This window comes from Pleuronectes platessa, chromosome 24 (genome assembly GCF_947347685.1).
Source record: "Pleuronectes platessa chromosome 24, fPlePla1.1, whole genome shotgun sequence".
In the NCBI taxonomy this organism is placed as follows: Eukaryota; Metazoa; Chordata; class Actinopteri; order Pleuronectiformes; family Pleuronectidae; genus Pleuronectes; species Pleuronectes platessa.
Window position 1 is genome coordinate 12,759,453 of NC_070649.1, and position 22,482 is coordinate 12,781,934.

General features: G+C 40.0%; 1 protein-coding gene across 1 annotated transcript; it reads left to right on the forward strand.

The window, feature by feature from the left end:
• Positions 1-17,547: 17,547 nt before the first annotated feature.
• LOC128430912 (thrombin-like enzyme elegaxobin-2) lies at positions 17,548-20,256 on the forward strand. The gene is made up of 7 exons (XM_053417042.1): positions 17,548-17,684; positions 18,222-18,345; positions 18,543-18,732; positions 18,876-19,049; positions 19,159-19,220; positions 19,443-19,600; positions 19,722-20,256. Exons 2-7 carry the CDS (start codon positions 18,297-18,299, stop codon positions 19,875-19,877), a joined length of 789 nt encoding a protein of 262 aa, XP_053273017.1. The 5' UTR covers positions 17,548-17,684; positions 18,222-18,296; the 3' UTR covers positions 19,878-20,256.
• Positions 20,257-22,482: the final 2,226 nt, after the last annotated feature.

Consider the following 22,482-nt stretch of genomic DNA (forward strand, 5'->3'; position numbering starts at 1 on the left):
CAGAAAATTAGGTCAGATTCGGCTGTGCCCCTAATAGATATTATATATATCTTCTGTACAATTTAAAATTAATTAATTAATTAAATAGGCGGGGCGGGTATATTAAGTTATCTGCAATGAATGTAATGTTTAAATCTCATTTAATTATTTTGAACACCTCTTTCTTCCCAGGTATTGAATACAACGTCTTTTGAATTGAATGTCTACTGGATGATAAAGCATACAGCAAATCTTAAAATAATTATCCCCTTATCACCCTTGATAGTTTGAAAAAGCACTGCAAATGAATTAATCAAAGCCTATTGAGTGTACTCCTATGAAGATGTCATAGAGGAAAGCTTCTTTCTTTCCTGTCCTTATACTAGAGCATGGACTTCCATTTTGATTATATCATTATACATTATATCTTTGTGTGTGTATCCAAACAGTTTCATCTATTAAATACATTATACCAAAATTACTTAAGAGGGATGGTGTTGTTGTTGTCACCTGTGTGAACCATTATTTTGTAAGTACATGGTATACTTAGTATATAAATTGCAAATTGGGACTTCCTTGTTCCGCTGTATCTCCATTTAAGGGGTAGAAAATAGTCATGTATTGGCTACAATGTCCAAGTTGCATAGTTTTTTTTAACAAACTTGTGGTGGCAGAAGACATCTGTCTCTGGAGCATGCTTGACTAACAGACGATCTGTGATCATGCCCCAGTTACAAAGGTAAGGACTTGTAAAATGGAGGGGAGAACAGCATTTTCAGGATCTCTGATCTGAGCTTGTTGGCAAAGGGCCAGGATTTCAAACATTTTAATATTGTTACAATTTATTTATTATGATATGGCTGTGAAACTGGTTGTAGTGTGTGTTCAGGAAACATAGTTAAGCAGAGATGAGAGAGAGAGGCTTTTATATAATATTTAGAAGAGTGTTAAAGTTAATACAGTAAAGGGTGGAAATAGGAGAGATCAAATAGTGTTAACTATGTTAAGGTTAATGCATTGTGCACTCAACAAAATGCTTCATGGTAGGGTCTTACGCCTGGCCAAGGAGAAACCTGCATTTAACAAATAAGTTTGGCTCCCCTCTTTTCCCACTCCCAAAGATGACCAGTGCCAAAGCAGATTTGCAGTCCAAAACAAAAGTGATTCATTTTATAAATTAGGTCGAAAAAGCTTCATGAAGAGCACAGCCAAAACTACCTATAATCTCAACTGATTTACTTATTTCAACCAAAAGTAAAGAAAAGACAATACATTGATCCTACCTGCCTCCCTATAGGACTGCTGGTGCAGGTCATTGACAGGTAGTTTCTTAATGACAGATTTTTCTTCATTAAAATGTCTTATTTATTCACAGAGTGAATCAAATATCAATTAGTTGATTATTTTGGTACCTCAATATTTCCTTCCTGCATCTACAAAAGTGATGTCCCATTTAACCTACTCGCCCGTAACGTAATGTTTGAAGAAATTGCGCACCGCAGAATTTGTGGGGGCTAGTTTGACAGATGACAGAAAGCATTGTTTACCAAGCAAATTACATTTACCCTATGAGTTTCATTTTTGTTGCTGGCTTCAGGTGCTATCGAAACCTAATACCCTTTACAGAATTCAACCATGTTAAACTCTTCCTGTGTACACAGTTTGTCCAGGCAATAAAGCATTGCAGGCTGTGTACCTTTTTTTTTGTCATCAGTTTTGTGTTTAATTCCAGAGTTAGGAGGATTGGTTATGTTAGTAACTTAGTTTTCTAAAATATCAGTGAACATGTCGACGTTTAGACACGTAACATTGTAAGACAGTTCGAGCTACCAATGACTGTAAGTTGTGTGAGAAAACACCTTTCCTTGACTGAGAGACAGGGGTTATCCTCAGGTTAGAGAAGTGGTTCTCTAACTTTTTCTGTCCTGCCCCACTTTGGAGTGAGAATATTTTTCGTGCCCCTGCTCCAACAAAATGATGAAAATATAGTAGTGACATAACATACACATGAACATAACATGCACATTTCTTTCCGTAATGAGCTTTAAAAAAACAATCACTTTGCTAGAAAAATACAAATGAAGTTCAACTTAATTTAAGTACTTTTTGTGACATTTGTCACTACATGCCTCCATCAGTCTGTCCTTTTTCCAAAATAGAGAACAAATGAATTCAATTTGTTTCAAAGTTGATAAAGTTCAAACTGTAAACAAAAAGAACACATGTAGATACTTGGTAAGAAAGATGGGCAAGTCACTATGTGAGAACTCAAGTCTTATCAACTGTATTATTGGCTGATATGAGACTGTTTTGCACTGTTAGGCTTGATAACTTGCTCCCTCTCCACACCAAGCAAGAATCACTCAATGTCTGTGCTGTAAACCTCAGTCCAGGGTGAGTCAGACGTCATCTCAATGAACTGGTCCTCTTCAGTAGAGCTGAAATCAGCAGGTGGTGCTGCATTGAATGGATCTCTCAACCAGTCATACTGGGCGCTGTTGTTTGGGAAGTACTTTTGAAAGAATCCTCTCAGGGAAGAGATGTGCTCCTTAATACATGGAATCACTGTGGTGGCTCCACTATCACTGGTGTCAGCCAACTCACTCAGATTCTCAAAGGAATTAGTATTTCCTTGATTAAGTCTCCTGACCCACATCTCAAGCTTTCGCCTGAATATACTGATCTTGTCAGCCAGGTGTGGAAGGTGGTTGTCTCTGCCTTGAAGCTGAAGATTGAATTCATTCAGCTTTCCAAATACATCGCTGAGGTAGGCCAGTTTCCTCAGAAATAGTTCATCACTGAACTCTCTTGCAAGTTCATGCATCCTCTCCTGCAACAAAAACACATGAATTTCCTCTCCAAGCTCAAACAATTTACCTTGCGAGAGCGCTTTGCTGTGAAGCTACACTGCTGAATGTTGAGCTCCGATCTCCTCACAAAGTGCAGAGAACAGCCATGCTTTCAGTGATCTTGTTTTGATGAAATTGACCACATTATCAACAGCAGCCAAAACCTTGTGTAGTTCAGGACTAAGCTGCTTTGACACTAGCGCTTCTCTGTATATAACACAGTGTGTCAATTGCACATTTGGCGAGACCAACTTGATCAGTGCCTGCTATCCCCTCCTTTTCCCTGCCATGGTCTGTGCTCATCCATGCAAACACCTTCACAGTTCTCCCACTTCAGTCCGTGTTCTGTCAGGTAACAGCCAAGTGTGGTATCGTTGACACCATATCTAAAGCTGCGGGGGATAATGATTTCCTCTGCTATCGTGTGTGGTTTTTTGCATTGGGCAAGTCTGTGTGCGACTTTGAATAATGCCATGGTTGCTTCCTAATTTGTTGGGTCTCATACTGTCAGCTGCCAGAGTTTTCAGACATATAATACACCCTGGTTTCTCTTCTTCTCCTACCACATTCACTGCGAACCCAAGTGCAAGATTAGCTTCGTCATACTTTCTTTTCAACTTGATTTTTGAACACTGTGTCTTTTTTGTATCGGAAGCATCGCTTGTTTTCATTTTCGTCCTGTCAAATATCTGTCAATTTCATCTACGTCGCTGACTGAACACTATAGCCACTGCCACTATTGCCCCAAAATTATCCTTGGTTCACCGGGTCAGCCCCTCCAACAGGAAGATCATGCATGCTGATCCCTGGAACAGGAAAATTAAATTATAGGATGTCGAGCATGAGAGGCAGAAAAACACGTTTTTGCTGCGTTTGATCCGACTTCTCACCTAGGATGAACCTGTTGAGATGCAGGTGGAATGCATCCACCAACATCGACCCCCGGGCATAGAGATTGACTGGCAGAGGTGCTTCAGCCATGGTCCCCTGGCCTGGTATAGAGTGGGACATCAGGTGGATCCTGGATGCCGTGAAGACGGGACGAAAGAGTGTAGTTCTCTGACGAGATGAAAGTTTATTATCTAATTCAAACTGTCAGAGCTGAAGCAGACCTACCTGGATAGAGGACATGTGTGTGGTCCGTGTGCTGCAGATGTCCCTAGTCCACTCCTTGTCCAGGATTGGCATATTTATGGTGTCTGTGGCAACCATGAACACCTCCAGTAGTTTATTGCTGAGACGCTCGGTCTCCTGCGCCCCTCTTCAAACTGCACCTCATGTGTCGCCGGTCCACAGGGTTCTCTCCCCTGGCTGTGAATCGGGCCTTTGCGTCAGCCTCCACCTGGTGTGCTATCTTGGTGGTAACAGGCTGGCTGGCTTCTTCTTTGCACCAAAGGAAATAGTTTGATGGCATTGAGAAATGGCGTGGTGTTTTTTGTGGAAGTAGTGTTTTTGTCTTTTTTGTTAAACGACAATCTAGTGATCTTGAACAAGTTAATGTTTAATGTTTAGCTATGATCAGAGACTTCCTTACACACATATCAAACTCAAAAGTCAATTCAACAGGTGCCATCATATGCCACATTAATGATAAATAATTAATTCAATTTTGGGTTGGAGATTTGTTGGAAACGTGAACAAGTTTAATTACATAGAGTTGTAAGTTACAGATTAGTGGATGCAGGGATTTTTAAATTTCTAAGTTGAATTTTCTGTATATTGTGTTGGGATCTGACCAAAAACTGCAGTGAGAAGGGGACATGTCATTTTTCAAACTCCACATTCGTATCCTGACCGACCCTGGTAACATGTGCACTATTTCTCCAGGAATGTGACTGGGATTTTCTAATGTCGATCTTTTCAAATTTGACTTCTTCCTCTTCTCCCTTCAGGTGTCTGTGGCCTTCAATATCGTGTATAACAGTGGACTGAATGAGTACGCTCTCTACTTGTACTTTGAGGGTCACAGAAGATTCCACAGGGGCTATGAGAGGACTCATCTATTTTGTGTTTTGTATTATTAGGGTCCGAGCACTGACAGAGGGAGGCCCTATTGAAATTCTAATGATTGTTATTATTCAGGCAAATGAATTGGCTTTTTGACTGGTTTAACATGCTTAAATTCTTACCTAAATTTGCAGAAAGTTAGAAAGTGGTGAAAATGTGAGTGTTCTGGAGGAATTTTCAATGAGCGTCGCAAAATGTCTCAATGGTGCCCCCCGAGACCTCCGGAATGTGTTCAGATGGAAGGATCTTTACAAAAAATGATACACAGGTGTATCATGACCAGACAAAAAAACATAATCTCTAGATGCAATTGGAAAAACGCAACAGGAAGCCTGCTATTTTGCATTTAGTTGCCATTTTGGCCACATTCCACATTTTTACTTTTATATACTTGCACCAGGGATTTCATCAGATCAACTTCAAATTGAGATCAGTGTCATCACAACAAGATGGAGATAAAAGTTATTAAAAAACATTTTTTTCATTACACGGTGTGACCTTGGCGTGGCGTCAAAGTTTCATTACACGCCATTAAAACATGATGTTCTGGGGGCTAGTTTGACAAACCACTCCTGCAGTGTCAGTGTTCAAAGATCAAAGGATGATTTATGTCTTGTTTATTTTTTTAAGGCCAAACGATGCAAGACTTGCATGTGCTCGGGCCTGCTCAGTGTGGCCCGCTTACAAGTATGGTTCTAGTGCTCACAAAGGTGGTGCTTCATCTTCTGCCTCAACACCAAGTGGGGAGAACAAAAAGTTGAATATAAAATGCATTCTCTTTTGATCTGTCACTAGTTGTTGCAGTGGGTATCAGGCTGTGCCATCACAGACCTAAAGGATCCCATGCAAAATCATTTTGTAGCCCTGTTTTAACAGGGCTTTTAAGCTTACTTTAAATCCTACTCTCCCACAGGAAAATATCAAGTATTCAGCAACTTTGATTTTATATTTCACCAGGGAAGAGCTCATGAAAGGATCAGTATCTCTCCATAATCCTTGCTTTTCATGACAAAACAATTGTCAGTAAAGAGGAATATATTTTGGGAATCAGTAATGTATAAAGGTGATGACAAATTTAATGTTGGTAGATGGTAAACCGAAATGTCTATTCTAAAAAGCAAATAGACAGTCGAGGAAGTGGTCTAGCCTAATAAACGTGCAAATGAAAAATCATAGCCCAGTTGAAAAGCTTAGACATGTACAGAAGGTAAAAATGGCTCTTTCATACAGCTGTGCAATTACTAATAAAACTTTCATCATCTATGATTTTATCAGTGAACATAAGCTTGATTTTGTTTTCCTGACTGAAACATGGCTGAATTCAGATGGAGGAGCTCTTTAACCTTTAGCTATATACACACAATATGTGAGGGAAAGAAAGGGGGAGCTCTAGCAGCTATATCTTTTTTAACACTTTTAAATGCAAGTGTCAAAGTCTAAGTACCTTTTTATCTTTTGAATATCAAGCTTTTAGATTGGAAAGTCAAAATCCAGTTGTTTTTTATCTGTATTTATCGCCCTCTGAAACCCGTAGCTTCATTCTTACCAGACATGTCTGAGCTGCTGTCACTCTGTGTAATTTACCATGACAGGATAAGCATAACTGGTGATTTTAATATGCATATTGATGACACCTCGGACTGCAAGGCCATGGACTTCATGCGACTTTTAAACTCTTTGGATTTTACTTAACATAAGGCTGATGTCCCCTTCTGTCAGGGAGGCTTCCACATCACCTGATGGTGCATGTGTCCTTATTGGAGTAGCCGATTTCTTTTTCTGCAGAAATGAGAAGACTGACAGGACCACAGTGCTCCATCCGATTGACTTATGTGTTCTTCAGGGTCTCCACATCAACACTCTTTGGGAAACAGTGGGCCTTATATGTAGGGTCAAGGAGAGTGGCTAGCAGAAATGTGGAGTTTGAAAGATGGGTCGTAATAGACACTCTAGTTGTCTATTCCGACTGGCTGAGAGTTTCATTGCTACATAGCAACATCCTGCCCCAGCCAAGTTAGTGCCTAGCACGCTGTGAGAGAGAGATAGAGAGAGAGAGAGAGAGAGAGAGAGAGAGAGAGAGAGAGAGAGAGAGAGAGAGAGAGAGAGAGAGATATTAATATTAAAAGAAAAATCTTTTAATATTTTTCAAACCCTTTTGATTTGTTAGAAAAAAACGTTGTTTTAAAAATAAATACAGAGACAACACAAAAAACTCCTCCAAAAAAGAAGCCCCATGAACCACCGGCTCTTTGAGGAGCCAGAACAACGAGTCACAGTTCTTTGGTCTCTCCTTATTGAACATTCCCCACACTCTGAAAAGGGTTATGGTTAGGGTTACAAAATAAAATAATAAAGTGCACATGTCAGGTAAACAAGGACTCAGCCTATAGTGCAATTAAACCATGGCTTAATATTTTCTTTTTTTCAAGTTTGCTGTGAACATAGCAGTCAGGCCTCTTATTTCAGAAACAATAAACCGTAACAGTTAGGTTACCAATAAAAGGTGTGATGGCAGATTTTATATTTAGTTAAGTTGAATGAAGGAATGATAAGTATAGATGGAGAATATTATTCTGAGATGTGTTCCTGTGTGTTCTAAGACTGTAAACATGTGGGGGTCAGCTTAGGAGACTCAGATGTGTATTCGTTGGAGATTCCTCTGTGCCTCTGCTGAGACAAAAGGTTTTCACACCTAGACTCTTTTATGGGTCATCCAGCAGAGAGGGGGTCTAAGAGAAACTTGAAGTCTAAAGCCTGAAACATGCTTCTGCGTTTTCACGGGCCCGTAAGCGCAAGAGCCCTTCCGGGTCCCTTACTTGCTTATGTATCCCTTCTTACGTGCTGACGGGCGTCGGCCCACTTTTCTAAAATTTACGGCAAAGCTCCGCAAGCTCACTCAGCCCGCAAGGCTGTGATTGGTCTGCTCTACATCCCTTCTGGAGCTGCATTTCTGGTTTCATGCCCCATAATACAGGCAGAAACAACGGAAGATTTTAAAAAGAAGAATGGACAACCGGGAAGAACTCCTGTCGGAAGAGGTCCGAAAATATGAGCACCTTAACAACCCCTCGGTTGATTTAATGGCCGTACAGACCACCTACGCCTCCGTCTCCTCTCCAGTCGCTTTTCCTGATGACTAATTATAAGAAGTTGCTCTTCAATGTCCAGCAGCTCCATCTCAATCAATTGTTGTTCGGTTGGAATCGTGAATACACTCTCTGCCATGGTTCACCGTGTGTTTGTAATGGAGAACACGACTGGTAGAAGGTAAATAAACAGTCAACAACGATTGCCACACCCACAAAGAAGGCGTCTCTCAGGTCGTCTTCGACAAAAAGCATTACTCCGCCTAGTGTTCTGGCGCGGAATTGCTTTGTAAGACGCGCAACGGTTGGGGAAGCATGAATGACAACGAGTCTTGCGCCACAGCGGCGTGAAAAGACGCAGACGCAGTCGCAGAAGCATGTTTCAGTCTTAAGCAGATGCCTGATGCTATTGCATTGTAACTTTCAAAGGGGTCCTCATTCAGATTGAAGGTGACCAAATGTAAGCCTGATTACAACAAAGCAGAGATCTGATTGGATTAACATTCTGCATCTGTGTGAGGAGGTGTTTGACTTGTATAAAAGCATTGTGAGTTCACTGTTCATGTGCGCTTGCTTGGATCTTTGAGTGGTACAAGCAAGTTGCCCCCAGCCGCAGCTGGGTAAGAATTATACAACCAGAATTGATAATTGTCATTGCTGTGAAATGTAATTTATTATTCTATTACAAAGGTAAGCCTACTACTTCTTTGCTTTCAGCCAGCTACTCAAACAGACAAGCAACAAACTAACAAACAAACAAAATACACAGGCAAGTGTCGGCCTACTTTGAAATAAATTAAACACAGAACTTTGTTGGACTATTTGTGGAAAATGTATGAAATAGGAAGTTTTAGCGTCTTTTCCCTCAATACCCAGGTGCACTACGTCCCACACTACAAACTTTCCTTAAAGGGGCAGGCCATACCTGCAACACAACAGCTCTCGGTCTCATATACATATGGCAAGAGACGCAGACTCAGCAACTACATCCGATGTACCTTATTATTATCTGACGGATTTTTACACACTGTCTGATAAACATTCCGACAGTAAAGGCAAGGGGTATTGATGGATACGGTTTTCTTTAACAAGTTAAGTCTTTCATTCTAACTTTCCACCTTAAAACTATGAAATGAACTGAATTAGGAACTAGTTCAGAATTTAAATGGTGAACTATGAACGTGAACTATTCATGTCTACTTGTATGAACTGAACTTTGAACTAGTTCATGAGAGGTGTGAACTTGCACAACACTGGTGGATCCATCTCCTGTGAGAAGAACTGACTGAGAGTCACAAACTGTCACAACCAGCTGCAGTTGAACTGTGAAGCTGAACTGAGATCAGTTAAAAAAACTCACAAGTTATTAAAAAATAGCACGTGTGGCTGCAGAGGGTGCTGTTGCTCAGTAAAAGTTACATTGTGTTAAAGAAAGTCTGGATGTTTGGATTCCATCTAAATTTCATTGGTTTTGTCCCAAGTTTCGTGGAAATCCATCCAGTAGTTTTTGCGTAATCCTGCTGACAAACAAATGAAGAAAGAAATGTACAGTGACAAAATATAACCTCCACATGGGAGGCAACTAGATTTCTAAACTGACTCTTACCTCTGTTCTCTATTGTGACTAGGTTGCTGTCCTCTGTGAGGAAAGGTGTGTCTCCTCTCCTTCCTCTGCAGTTGTAGATGCCTTCCTCTAAGATGCTGATTTCATCATCTGTTTCATTATATCTTATGTTCTTAGCTGCAGAGGAGGCTGAGGTTCTTCTGAACCAGTCGTATCTCCACTTATCCACGTTATCCACAGAGCAGATCAGTGCTACGCTTCCCTTTCCTGTGATGGTTGTGTTATCGGCAGTCAGCCTGGGCCTGGGTTTATCGGCTTTCAAAGTGCATGAGAGAAAATTAAGCAGAATCCCCTCAGTAGAGGACCAAGTTCTGATCGTAGAATATATAAAACAAAAAAGGTCTAATGATGAATCTCAACATGTAAAAGGTTCATTGATCCCCACATAGCTCAATGCTTCAGGCCCAGATGTGGCCCATACTGTGACACTGGCATCCAGCCCACACACCTCATGGAGTGATGGCACTTGGGCAGTCCACTGCTGTCTGCCAGAGCCGGGCCGCAGATGAACCGTAGCAATACCGGGTGTCAACCATAAGGGCCGAAGGTGGCCCTGGTGTGATGTGCTGTTTGAGCCATGTTCCCCATTCATGGACCACTTGAGGTCAACATCCAGATCACACCTTGCCTACAGCACCTAATGTGTGCCAGAAAAGACCCAGGTTGGTTTTAAGGTAGTTGGGCCACATTAGATGATATACATGTGGACCAATTTAGTTTCACACCAAGATGCTTTCTGGGGATTGGGCGGAAATTGGTTTAGTAGTTTTTACGTAATCCTGCCAAGAACAACAAAGAGAAAGAGGTGAAGATGTAACGTCCTCGGTGGAGGTATTGGAAGGTGATTGGACGTGCGTGTTACTCTGAGCTGGAAAGCGTCACTCCACTCTGTTGAGGAATACAAGTCCGCTCTGGCCTTACACCAGTACTCTCCACTGTGGAAAACAGAGGCAGTGCCCAGCCTGTATTCACTGTGTGTGGGAGCTATGTTTGGACCAGTGTCTGGTTGGTGGGAGCTTGTTGTCCTCCATTCATATTCCCACTGGGTGTCTCTTCTTCCCTGGATCTCACACCCGACAGAGATCGTCTCACCGCTGAATATCCGAGTGCAGTTGTGTTGCAGCACGACAAAGCGTCTGTTGGACACTGAACATTCAAACAAAAATATAAAACCAACAGAGAGAACTGGTTAATATTGCTGCTGATTGGTTCTGTTTTCATCGTAGCCAGTCATGAAAGCCTGCTACTCACAGGTTCTGTTGATTTGATGCACGTGACTCTTCTCTGAGAAGAAATCTGAGTGAGTCCTTCTTCCCCTGCACCAGTAGCTGCCTCCCTGTGAGATGCTGAGAGAGTTTTGCACACCGTTTCATCACCGTCTGTGGAACGTGTATACCAGTCGTAACTCCAACCGGCAGACTCCTCAACAGAACAGGTCAGAGTCAGAGTGCCGGCCACTGGTATGGACGTCCTGGAGGCTCTCACTGTGGCTCTGAGTCTGTGTGCTGCTCAGGAAAGAATATTTACATAATTAATTAGGAATCCTTCCTTAATACTTTATGAAACTCAGTTTATGTAGTGAAGCATCTATTAAATTAGCAAAGCATTATATCTTCATCCTTAATAAGGAGACAATTCATTATTAATCTTTACATCTGAAGTAGCATTTATTAAAGAAAATTTAAAATATATAGGGGAGAGCGGGGTAATGTGGGACATTTTTTACATTTGCTCCCCTCTAGGCGAGCTACACTGATATATCATTAAAATTTACACATTTCCCATTAATTCAGGAGGTTTTCTAGCAATGGAAATGATCAGAATGTCTTCAGAACAAAGGGCAGTGAAAATATAATTGTTTTTAAAAAAGTGGTCTTGTGTCCCACTTTACCCCAGCTACGGGGTAAAGTGGTCCACTTACTTTTTCCACTTTAAAACTACCATAAATACACATGTTGTAATAGTTAAAATCCCGACAGCTAGATTGACAACCACTAATATCGGACTAGTAACAGAATCATGGGGATTGATCAATTAATCACATTTATGATTATTATGATTCATGTGATCTCTTGCTTACCTGCACATTGTTTCTCTGTCCAATTGGCAGGGACAGGGATATTGTTTTTCTCTGCATATTCAAATGCCAGTTCACGCCACTTAACTGAGCAAGGCCATGGAACTGGTCAGCTAGTTGTTTCAAGTGTTTGGCTCCTCCTCCAGCTCATCTGTGAATATTCTCTTTACCTCAGCTACTGCACCCCAGGCTACTGATTTAACTTCCCCTTTATCTTTTTTCTTTATGAATCTTTTGAGGGTTGTCTTGTCAATATTTCTATCCGTTCCAGCTTTTCTTAAGGACTCCTTTCCTTGCATGACCTCAGCGGCTGCACTCTCCATCTCTGCGAGGGGTGTTTGGCCCCAGGTTGTCTTCCTGGTGTATAGTTTCTTGGCTTTTCTACAATGTTTATGACATTAAAAATAAAACATATATAATGTAATATAACACTAAAATATATTTAAGACTAAACTTAACTTGTGCTTCATGGTGGGGTAAAGTGAGAACCTGTCCCACTTTACGCCACAGCATTTGTCCCACTCTACCCCGAAGCCACAATTTTAGAAAAACAACGTTTATCAATTCAGGCTAATCTTCAGCTAGCATCAATCACATATTTTGGAAGTTCACCAACATGTATGATAAAAAATGTTCTACCTGAATCAATTTGTTTTGACACAACAGTTGATTAAGTTCCAAGCAAGAAAATTTACTTTTACATGCAAAAAACACATTTTTGTGAAAAAACATACTTTCCACAGCACCTGCACCAAATTCTCCTTCATGGCAAGGGGGGAATGGGAGGGGCTTGAAAACATAATGGTCACATGACCACAAATGTGTTCCGTTGCCTAGATACAGGGGGTGATTCACATCACACGATGTCCCACATTACCCCGCTCTCCCCTATATATATATTCAATGTTGATTAGGAATCAATTCATCATTATTTTATAATTCTGTATATGTACTTTTAAAGTATAAATGGATAAAACGATACTTCCATTAGGAATCAATTCATAATCAAATTAAATAATTCAGTATATGTAGTATTAATCCATTAAAATAGCAAAAATCTAAATCTTTTATAAAATTATTTTATTTTTTATGTTCAGTATGTAGTATATATAAATTAAAATAACAATTAATAATGTCTATATTATTAATAAGAAATCAATCATGATTATTTTATAAGTTGGTACATGTAGTACAAATGTATATTTTCATCATATATAATTGAGTAAACTGCTCCTCCGATGTTTTTATAATGTCTGTGTCGAACAAAAAGCTAAAGTTAAGTGAGTGAATGATGTGATTGACTTTCTGTCTGTGTGAAAGGTCGACGTAAGGAACTGAGATCAGGTTTTTCAGCTTTGACTGTGGAGACTGAACGTCAGATTTATTTAGAAGAAGAAACCTGGATTTGTTCGGCTGTAGACATGATGTGGAAAATAAGCTTCATGTTTCTACTGTCCCATTTAATGTGAAGTGCTTTACTTGTGTTTCTCTTTGGCCTGTATCTCCACATGTCTGTGGGTGAACCTCCAAGCAGTGACAATGACTCTGGATATCTCACCTGACACAGAAAGAGTAGCCCTGTTGCTCCGTTTGTTCTCTTCTGAGCTGTTGTGGTGAGCAATGCACTGATAAATTGTACAAAAGTATGAATTGTTTTGAGAATCAATAACTCAATGAATAAAAGAAGTTAACATATCAGTGATCTACTGTGTTTGATCCATTTATTTGAATTCATGTGGATCAGATGATTGTTTCTCTGATTATCATCGGGACAATATTCACAGCCTGTAACTTTAAAGTCGATAATTCCCATTAGAACATCACAATGTTTGATTGGTTTCTAAATCAACTTTTCTTATATTAAATTATCATTTTTCCAATGAATCAATGAATCAGGTATAAAATTTATGTTTTTTCACGTGTCTGACATCAAATAGTAAATTTAAAGAAAATATAATTTCCACTTTCTAACAGTTCTCCAACAATCACAATTTTGGCAAAATTAATATCTTCTTTGGGAAAGAATGGGCGTGACTACAGGGCGACCTGATGTAACGGATGTAGAAATGTGACTCAGGACTTGGTTTTTGGGTCTTTATTCACCTACAGAAACTGCAGACACCTGCAGACACCAACATAGGTTTGCTGTTAAAACCTCCTTTTTTCCATACAAAAGTCCTCAGTGATGAAAAACTAAACTGAGGGAGGGAAGGGCCAACAGGAAGTAACAAACTTTCGGGGAGCACAAAAGGTGGTACACAACAACATCACCTCCACAAGTAGCACTATCAAAATAAAATAATAACTTAATAAAATTCACAAATACAAATTATAAATAAAATAAATACAGTGCATTCTTAACTCTGTTACACTGACATGAGGCTGACGAACTTTGATTAAGTTTCTGTCATTGCAACTCATCAATGCGTTTGTGTGTTTGTGTGCGTGTGTGTGTGTGTTAGTTTGTCTCCTTCCATCAGAAACATTCCTAAAAGGTTTCTTGATACATTTTTACTAAATAACTCTCACTTCTATTACACAAAATAATGTGGCATCGATGCCCAGATGTAAAAAACCAACAGAATAAAAACACAACATGCCTCCATCCAGCTCCTGTGGTGTCATCCAAGTATCCAGAAGCCCTGACATTCATATTGCACTCCAAACGGCGTCATTACATTTCATTGAGCTGACGCTTTCATCCAAAGCGACTCACAATAAGTGCATCAACCATGAGGGAACAAACCCAGAACAACAAGAATCAAGTGACTAATTAGGTTAAAAAAAGCCAAAAATTCAAAGTTTTATATGCAAGTGCAACTAAACAGAACTAAACTTTTTTATTTTTTAACAAACATTTTTTTGAATCCAAGTTGTGTCACTGCTCCTCTGTTTCCCCCCAGCTTCTCTCCCCCTTCCCTGTCTCTCTTCCCTCCGCAGGTGTGACACGGCAGAGGCTGCGTCAGGGAAGGCTCGCCACCGCACCTGCAGCTCCTCTGCTGCTCAACAACAGTGGTAGTTTCTCGTTCTCAGCCGCTCTGAACTAGTGGCAGAAAGTTGGACTGTGGGTAGAAAATTCGACGGTGGTCTATGGGTCGAATCCACGGAGTGACAGTAAAAACAACATACCAGGACGGACAACACCTGGATCTGTTCCCCACTTTCAAAATGCCTACCCGACCCCACTGTCTAAGTGCCCCTGAGCAAGGCACCTTACTCCCCTAACACCTGCTCCTCGGGGCGCCGTGCATGGCTGCCCACTGCTCTGTGTGTCCTCCTGTGTACACCAGATGGGTCATAGCAGAAAAACAAATTCCCCCCCCTGCATGTCATGTGTGTGTGCATGTGTGTGGGACAATAAATGTATCTTATCGTATATTATCTTATTTAGAGTAGTTTTTTCCCCATCCTATTTGAACCTGTACTCACCGTGTGATTCCCCTGTCGAGCCTCCTGCCTTCCCTCCTTGTTGACGACCTCGCAGAGCAATCAGCAGCCATTCCTTACATCCAGTCTCTTGTTAAATAAACGCCCCATGAACTCTCCCTTTGACTTGTTCTGGTTGTTCTGCTTGTTCTGGTTCTGCGCTGGGGTTCTTGAACATTCCAGAGCCTAATTTAACTATTAATTTACATTTTTTCTCGATTACTTAAGCACGATTTTTTAAACAGGGACCGTTTTTTCAAAACATTACACACAATTAGCAGAACACCTCAGATCCTTTGCAAATTTAAACACTCTTGTAAAATCTATACACTAATTTAGGCCAGCGAGATAAACTGGAAAACTTAACGAGTGTAACTGGAAAAGTAGCAGATCTCTAAAGGTGAGCTCACAAGAGAGAAACATGTACATATTCCATGATTGCATTCTCACCTGACTTGACCATCTTAACCATTGAGCCTGATTTACTGCTTCTCTTTCTGTAATTACTTGGTGTTTGTTCTGTTATACTTTGCTTTACTCACGTGCACATGTGATATCTGTTGAACTGCAGTGCATTTCAACTTGCTATGTTGTGAAGAAAAGCAGTTAAGTTGGAAAGATATTCATAGATTCAGACGGTGGTGGTTGCTCCATCAGCTCACTTAGTCTTAAAATGTAAACATTTATAATTTTATCACATTCTGCATTTCATTCCAGTAAAAACTGTTTATTTTGCACATGATTTCACTAAACCATCCAATCGGTAGCAGCGACGGGCGGTGTGTACAAGGGGCAGGGCCTCAGCAGCCTGTGAAAGACTGTTTAGTGTTGCAGGGCTCATCTTCAGGCCAGGTGGAGCATGCATAGGCTCAAATAACTTTGAGAACCTGCTGCTTTTGCGGCTGAACAAAGCCTATCGGTAGTGTTGTTGTACATACAGGATTTAGTCCAAAGGTCTCTTCCAATAAAGGTTATTGATAACATTCCACTGAAGTTTTTCTTTTTGCACTATTACAATACTTATTGGCAACTAGTTATCATGTGTCCCGCTCCATGAAACGCATGTTAATGCTCAGTAGTACACATATGGTACTTTAATGTATTTACATAAAAAAATTTACATTACTTTTACTTTTATACTTTAAGTAGTTTTGAAACCAGTACTTTTACACTTTTACTAAAGTAAAAAGCTTGAGTTGATACTTCAACTTCTACAGAGGTATTTTTAAACCCTGGTATCTATACTTCTACTTGAGTAATGAATGGGAATACTTTTGACACCTCTGTTTATGATAAAGTTTCTGGTTAAACGCCCGATTACATTTCTTTTTCATCAGGGTTAGGGTTAGCAACACTATGTAACTGTTACTGAAGAACAGCGCCCCCTGCAGCCACATGTGAAACTATTTTTGACATGTTCACACTCAAACATCAGACTCACTTTAATCAAGCTGCTGCTTTAAGGTCAAGAAAATTGCATAATGTTGTTTAACAACAGATGAGAAACAACTCTCCCTGGTCTCAAGCCCCTTTTCCACTGGTTAGACGGAATTTTTTACATTTGCTCCCCTCTAGACGAGCTAAAATGATATATCAGTAAAATTTACACATTTCCCATTAATTAAGGATGTTTCCTAGCAATGGAAATGATCAGAATGTCTTCAGAACAAAGGGCAGTGAAATTATCAGTCAGCCCCAAGGTCTTCAAAGCCTGTGTCCCCCAGATCTGTGTAGTGCTTCACCATGTTTTCAATATGAGCCTGAGTCTTCAGAGGGTCCCTGAGCTCTGGAAGACATCCTGCTTCGTTCCTGTGCCGGAGATGCCACATCCCAGTGGCTACAAGGACTACAGGCCGGTGGAACTGACGTCCAACATCATGAAGACCCTGGAGAAACTCGTCCTCGAGCAAGCTCAGACCCATGGTCAGGCCACACTTTGATCCCCTCCAGTTCGCCTACCAGCCCCGGCTAGGAGTTGTGGATGCCATTATCTAACCACCAAATCGAGTCTACTACCACCTGGACCAGCCGGCTAGCACTGTGAGGGTCATGTTTTTCTACTTCTCCAGAGCTTTCAACACCATCAGGCCACCTCTACTGGGCAAGAAACTCACAGCGATGCAAGTGGATGCCCCCGATCTCGACAATGTCTCCCACCCTCTCCATGACGTGCTGGTCAAACACAGGAGCACGTTCACTATAAGACTGAGACCATCAAGATGCACCACAGAGCAGATTCATGTAAAGTCAAATAATTAAAATATGTAATTGTGTCAGGGTCTAATCCTCTTTATTAACACATCAGACTGTGGACCTGTGTATAGAATTGACCTGTAAAGTAACTTCTCTTTCTTACTTCTGCTGTATGGTGACTGGCTGTTTCTCTTTGGTCGTCCTTCAACTGAAATCTCTTTCTTCAATCTGCAAGTCAGAAAAACTTTCAAAACAGGAAAAGCTGTCGTTTTTAACACAAACAGGAAGTACAATATGTGTCAAGATGCTAAATATGGATCATTTTGTATTGTAAGAAAGTCCCTGTTAGAAGTCGTCCAGTAAATTGCCTGCTTCTTTCATTGAAACTGATGGAAAAACATTCAAATCGTTGTTGACACTGTGTCAGAAAGGCATCGATTAAGGTACGACTTATTTGGTGAAGGTTGAAATACTGCTTATGAAATACAACAAGAACCTTTTGGGAATCAGAACAAAGCTGTAATGAGGGAAGTAGTTTTTATGCTGTCCTTTGAGACACAAACCAAACTGTAAGAAATAACTGTCAAATTGTTTGAGGAACTAACAGTTTTTAATAGGGCTGTGAAATGATTAACATTTTTAATCAAATTAATCACAGGTTTCTATGGATTAATCATGATTAATCACATTACCGATTTTCTCCCTATATTTTTGTGAAAACAAAAAATGTATGACAAAAGACGGATATATACATTTAACATTTATTTTTATATGTCAAACAATCATTAACCACACCATGGCACAATCTAATGTCTCTATTTTTCACAGCTCTAGTTTTTAAACATTATTAACTGATGATGCGGATTCATGGCAATGGGACAACAACAACTGATGAACACCAACAATTAGCATAGATGTGCAGATTACTTTAGCCAATGGGGTTGCGTCGGTAAATCTTCACAATGTGATTGGTGACTCAGACAGCCAACGGGACAGAGGAACAGATTTAAAAAGACACAACTGTTGCATCTGGAGGACAGTCACTGAGACGGTGAATGACAGCGATGGCTCGTCTCACAACTCTTCTCTTTGCCATGTGGCTTGGTGAGTAGGCAGCAATTCTCTCTGTGTTGTAGTTTCAAACTGTTTCAGTAAAGCAATGCATCACATTTCTGTCTTTTATCAAGGTGTGAAAGTGAACCATTTTGTGACATGACTGGGTCTGACCAAGAAATACTGCTGCTGCTTCTTTTTCTTTTTGTCAGATACTGTGATAAGGTGTTGTTCTCTGTCTCATTAAGGTGTGACAGTGAGCACCGTGGTTGATCTGGAGAAGAGAGTCATCGGAGGACAAGAGTGTGGACCAAAGGAGCGTCTGTACCATGTCCAGCTGATATCCACCGATTTCTACCGAAAAAAGTACCTTTGTGGCGGCTCTCTGATCAGTGACCGGTGGATTCTGACTGCAGCTCACTGCTTTAAGCCAGGGCGGTGAGAATGTGACTCAACTTTTACTTTGATGTCATGATGCACCAGTCATTAATGGTTGGATGTGAAACTATGATTAATAATCAACAGTATTTAAATATGACGTGTTGACTGTGATTCAGTGATGTTTAAACTTTTACCTGTAGGACGTTCACCGCACATATAGGCGTGCATCCTGGTCCTCCTAAAGCAGTGCGAATCACAGATCCACCTGAGATCTTCAACGATGGCAAGCAACACGACCTCATGTTACTGAAGCTGCCTAAAGCAGTAGGTATTAAACCTGTATATCGTCCCGACTGTCAAAATCCTCCCAACATGTGAGTTCTCATCCTACTAGTGAACATTTCAAAAATAAAAACAACAATTAGTTAATTAACTACCTATAGTTTCAAACTATATTTTAATTAAAATTTTTGTTTTTTACAGAGGTGCTTTGGTTCAGGTTGCAGGTCATGGTTCCACGGAGGTCGGCCCAAATAATCAAAGAAGTGAGATTAATTTTATTGGATTGTTTTTATAATCTTTTCTTCCTTGTGGATTTGTTTTTTTAAGAGACAAATATTTAAATCAATCAGTTTTTCTGTGTCTTCATATCGTTTTTCTTATAAATACAAAAACACTCATAGGTTAAATGTAATTTATTAAAGTATCAATAAGTATAATATCCTTCCAGTGGGTAGTTCACTGGTAAAAACTTTTCTTCTCCTCAGAACGTGGTTCTTCAGACACTCTGCATTGTGCTGATGTCAAGACCCTTGACTGTGAGGCTCACATAAAGTATCTGCATTTGAAACAACCAGAGCTCTACGTAGCCTATAAACATGAGCATGTGATCTGTACCCAGACACCTTCGGTGGATGCCACTCACGTGAGAACACATTTTCAGACTTGGTTTTGTTCCTTCAGCTTTAACGAGTGTCAAGTTGGTTATAAATAAAAATAACAATTTGAGTAAACAAGCGCAATAAATACATGTTTGTCTTTCACAGGGTGACTCTGGTGGAGGACTGGTGTACCAGCACAGGATTTATGGTGTCATTGTACGTGGTCATGCTGAAGTTGTTGCTGGTTGGCCACTTATGTCTATGGACCTCTGTTATGGGCCATACGATCAGTGGATCAGAAAGACCATCGCCCAACCATGAGCAAATGCAACTTTTGGTTAATGGTGAAATGTTCAGTGTTTATCACAGGTCCTCTAATGTGTTTGAAAAGGGAAGGGTGAGGTGAGGGGCATTCAGCTGCAACTTGACACTTCACCACTAGATGCAACTAAATTCTACAAACTGAACCTTTTTAAGAAAATTTAAATCTGTAAAAATATTGTTTTAGATTGTCTTGTTTGTAAATTCAACAGATTCTGTCTGTTTTTATTAAGTCATTCTATTGGGAACAAACAAAATAAAGCATAAACTAGAAAGGGAGACACATTAATAAACTGGTCTACCCACCAGTTCTGAAAATACAATGAACAATGTGACTTCCTTCTGTTCTGTCAACTGAAATAAAATGAGTAGCATTTCATCCATGTCAGTTGTTTTTATGCTTTCAGTTTCTAGTTTGTTGTGCAAGTTTTATACTTTTCTTAAAGTCCCGCTCCATGTGAAATGTTTGTGGGGAGAACACCAACAACTGGGCTTTTATTATAGCATGGATCATGAACATGTGTTTTGTAATTCAGCCATATGAGTAAGACAACCATACCATCCCTTTAAGAATACATTAAACTTTGGTGTTAATCCAGATAAATGAGCTAATCCACGATATATTTTACTGTCTTTAAGATTTTGAGTAATGGGCTTTAATAAAAACATATTCACCAATTTCCCAGTTAATCATTCTAATATTGTGAGGGAAAATAACCAGGCTTGTTGTGCATATTATATCTTCAGCATGGCAAAGTTAAATGGTGTGCCTTTGGGTATTAACAAAATGTGGTTATCAGAACAAATATTGAGTATTAATAGAAAAAATATTAACATTAAATAATAACTTTAATTGATTAAAGCTACCTCAGCCACCACCCTCTAAAGGAAGGGAAAATATAGCCAATTCATTGATTAAGTGTCATGAAAGTACTATCTACAAATTTGGAACTCGGATTAATAATTACATTAATAACTATAACAAAAATTACCACATAGATAGTTAGCAAAGTTGAAGGATATGGAGTTCTTGAAAGTGTAGAGGATGGAAAAATTCACACTTATGCAACATTTGTTGAAGAAAAACATTTACTATGAAGATAACAGAATAAAAACACAAACTCCTAAAGGTGTACTTACTATATACAGATGTGAATGTGAGTATTCGTGTGTCTGTGTGTGAGTGTGAGTTAGTGTGCTTTCAAAATGGCGGCTGGCCACTATGAAGACAAAGACCCCCTGGTGTTTATACCATGTGGCTGAGATCACATGTGTCAAGTTTGTGGAGATGGGTGTGTGTGAGTGTCTGTATGTGTGTTATGTTTGTTAGTGTGTTGGTGCCAGGTAGAGAAAGTAGATAGTTGAATGCAAAGAAAGACTGTGACGAGCATAATAACTAACATTAACTTTCAAATAGCTTATAACCAAAATATCATAGCAACACAAATCAAACTTTTAAACATCACATGGAATAGAATAAACAGTCTTTGCTTTGCCTAGTACAATTTTTAAGCCCAGTTGTTTGACCAGTCCATGAGAAGGATAAAAAGGCTGATTTGCTGTTTGAAGTCCGGTGAAGTCGTCTTGCTGGTTTGTGGCTCCTGTTTTTGTGGTTCTGCTGTGAAATGCAGGTCTTGTGCCGACGTTCTTAGGCAGGCTCTCGCGCAGCTGGCTTTGGAATGTTTTAGCAGTCTGCTCCAGGCAGGCCTGCTTGAAGGTAGGTAGAGCTTGGATAGGGGGAAGTTTCCCTGGCGGGGTGAGGTGGAAGTTGAGCAAAAAGAGAGGTGAGCTCGAGAGCCACACTTATCATCTCAAAGAGTTGAGTAGAAAGAGAAAGAGGACAGGGGGAACTGGGCTGATCTCATTGGTCATGGGGCCCAGAGTGACCAGTAGTCGGTGAAAGTTGTGTAGACGGTCAGTTTTCAAACCTCGGTGTGAAGTTGAAGCACCCTTGGAGACTGAGTTCTGGCGCCGAAGGTGAGCCTCCAGAACAAAGACACATCAGGGTTTGACTAAACATGTAGGCCGAACTGTAGTTCACAAATACCAGGTCCCAACAGTGTCATTGATCCTCTCTCAGCCAGTCCCTCCACTTTACAATTAGAAGTGCAGCAGCCTCTTACATAAAGGACACATCAAATGAACGATTCAACAAACTTTATTCTTTTAACCTTGATTAGACTGAATGAATTCAACACTCTTTCAATGATGCCTTGAAAACCCATCAACCTTTACAATTCAATTTAAACAGCCTACCCCAAAATTCTGTACGATCAATGTAGTTAACCTGTTTGTTGGTCTTTCCAACAAAAGTTCAAGAGGTTATATAAATACTCTGTAAACGTAGAATATAAAATACCTCCGAAATATGCTCTTTGCAAGATCCCAAATTTGTACCTCTCTGTTTGATTAACTTCACAAGTTCTTCCTCATAACCTACATATAAGTACTGATACGTTATTTATTTGTACAGCATTCGTACCAAATATTACACTGTACATTAATCTAAACTGTTCTCCAAAAATTAGCACGGATGTACAGATTACCTTAGCCAATGGGGTTGCGTCAGTAAATCTTCCCAATGTGATTGGTGCCTCAGATGCCG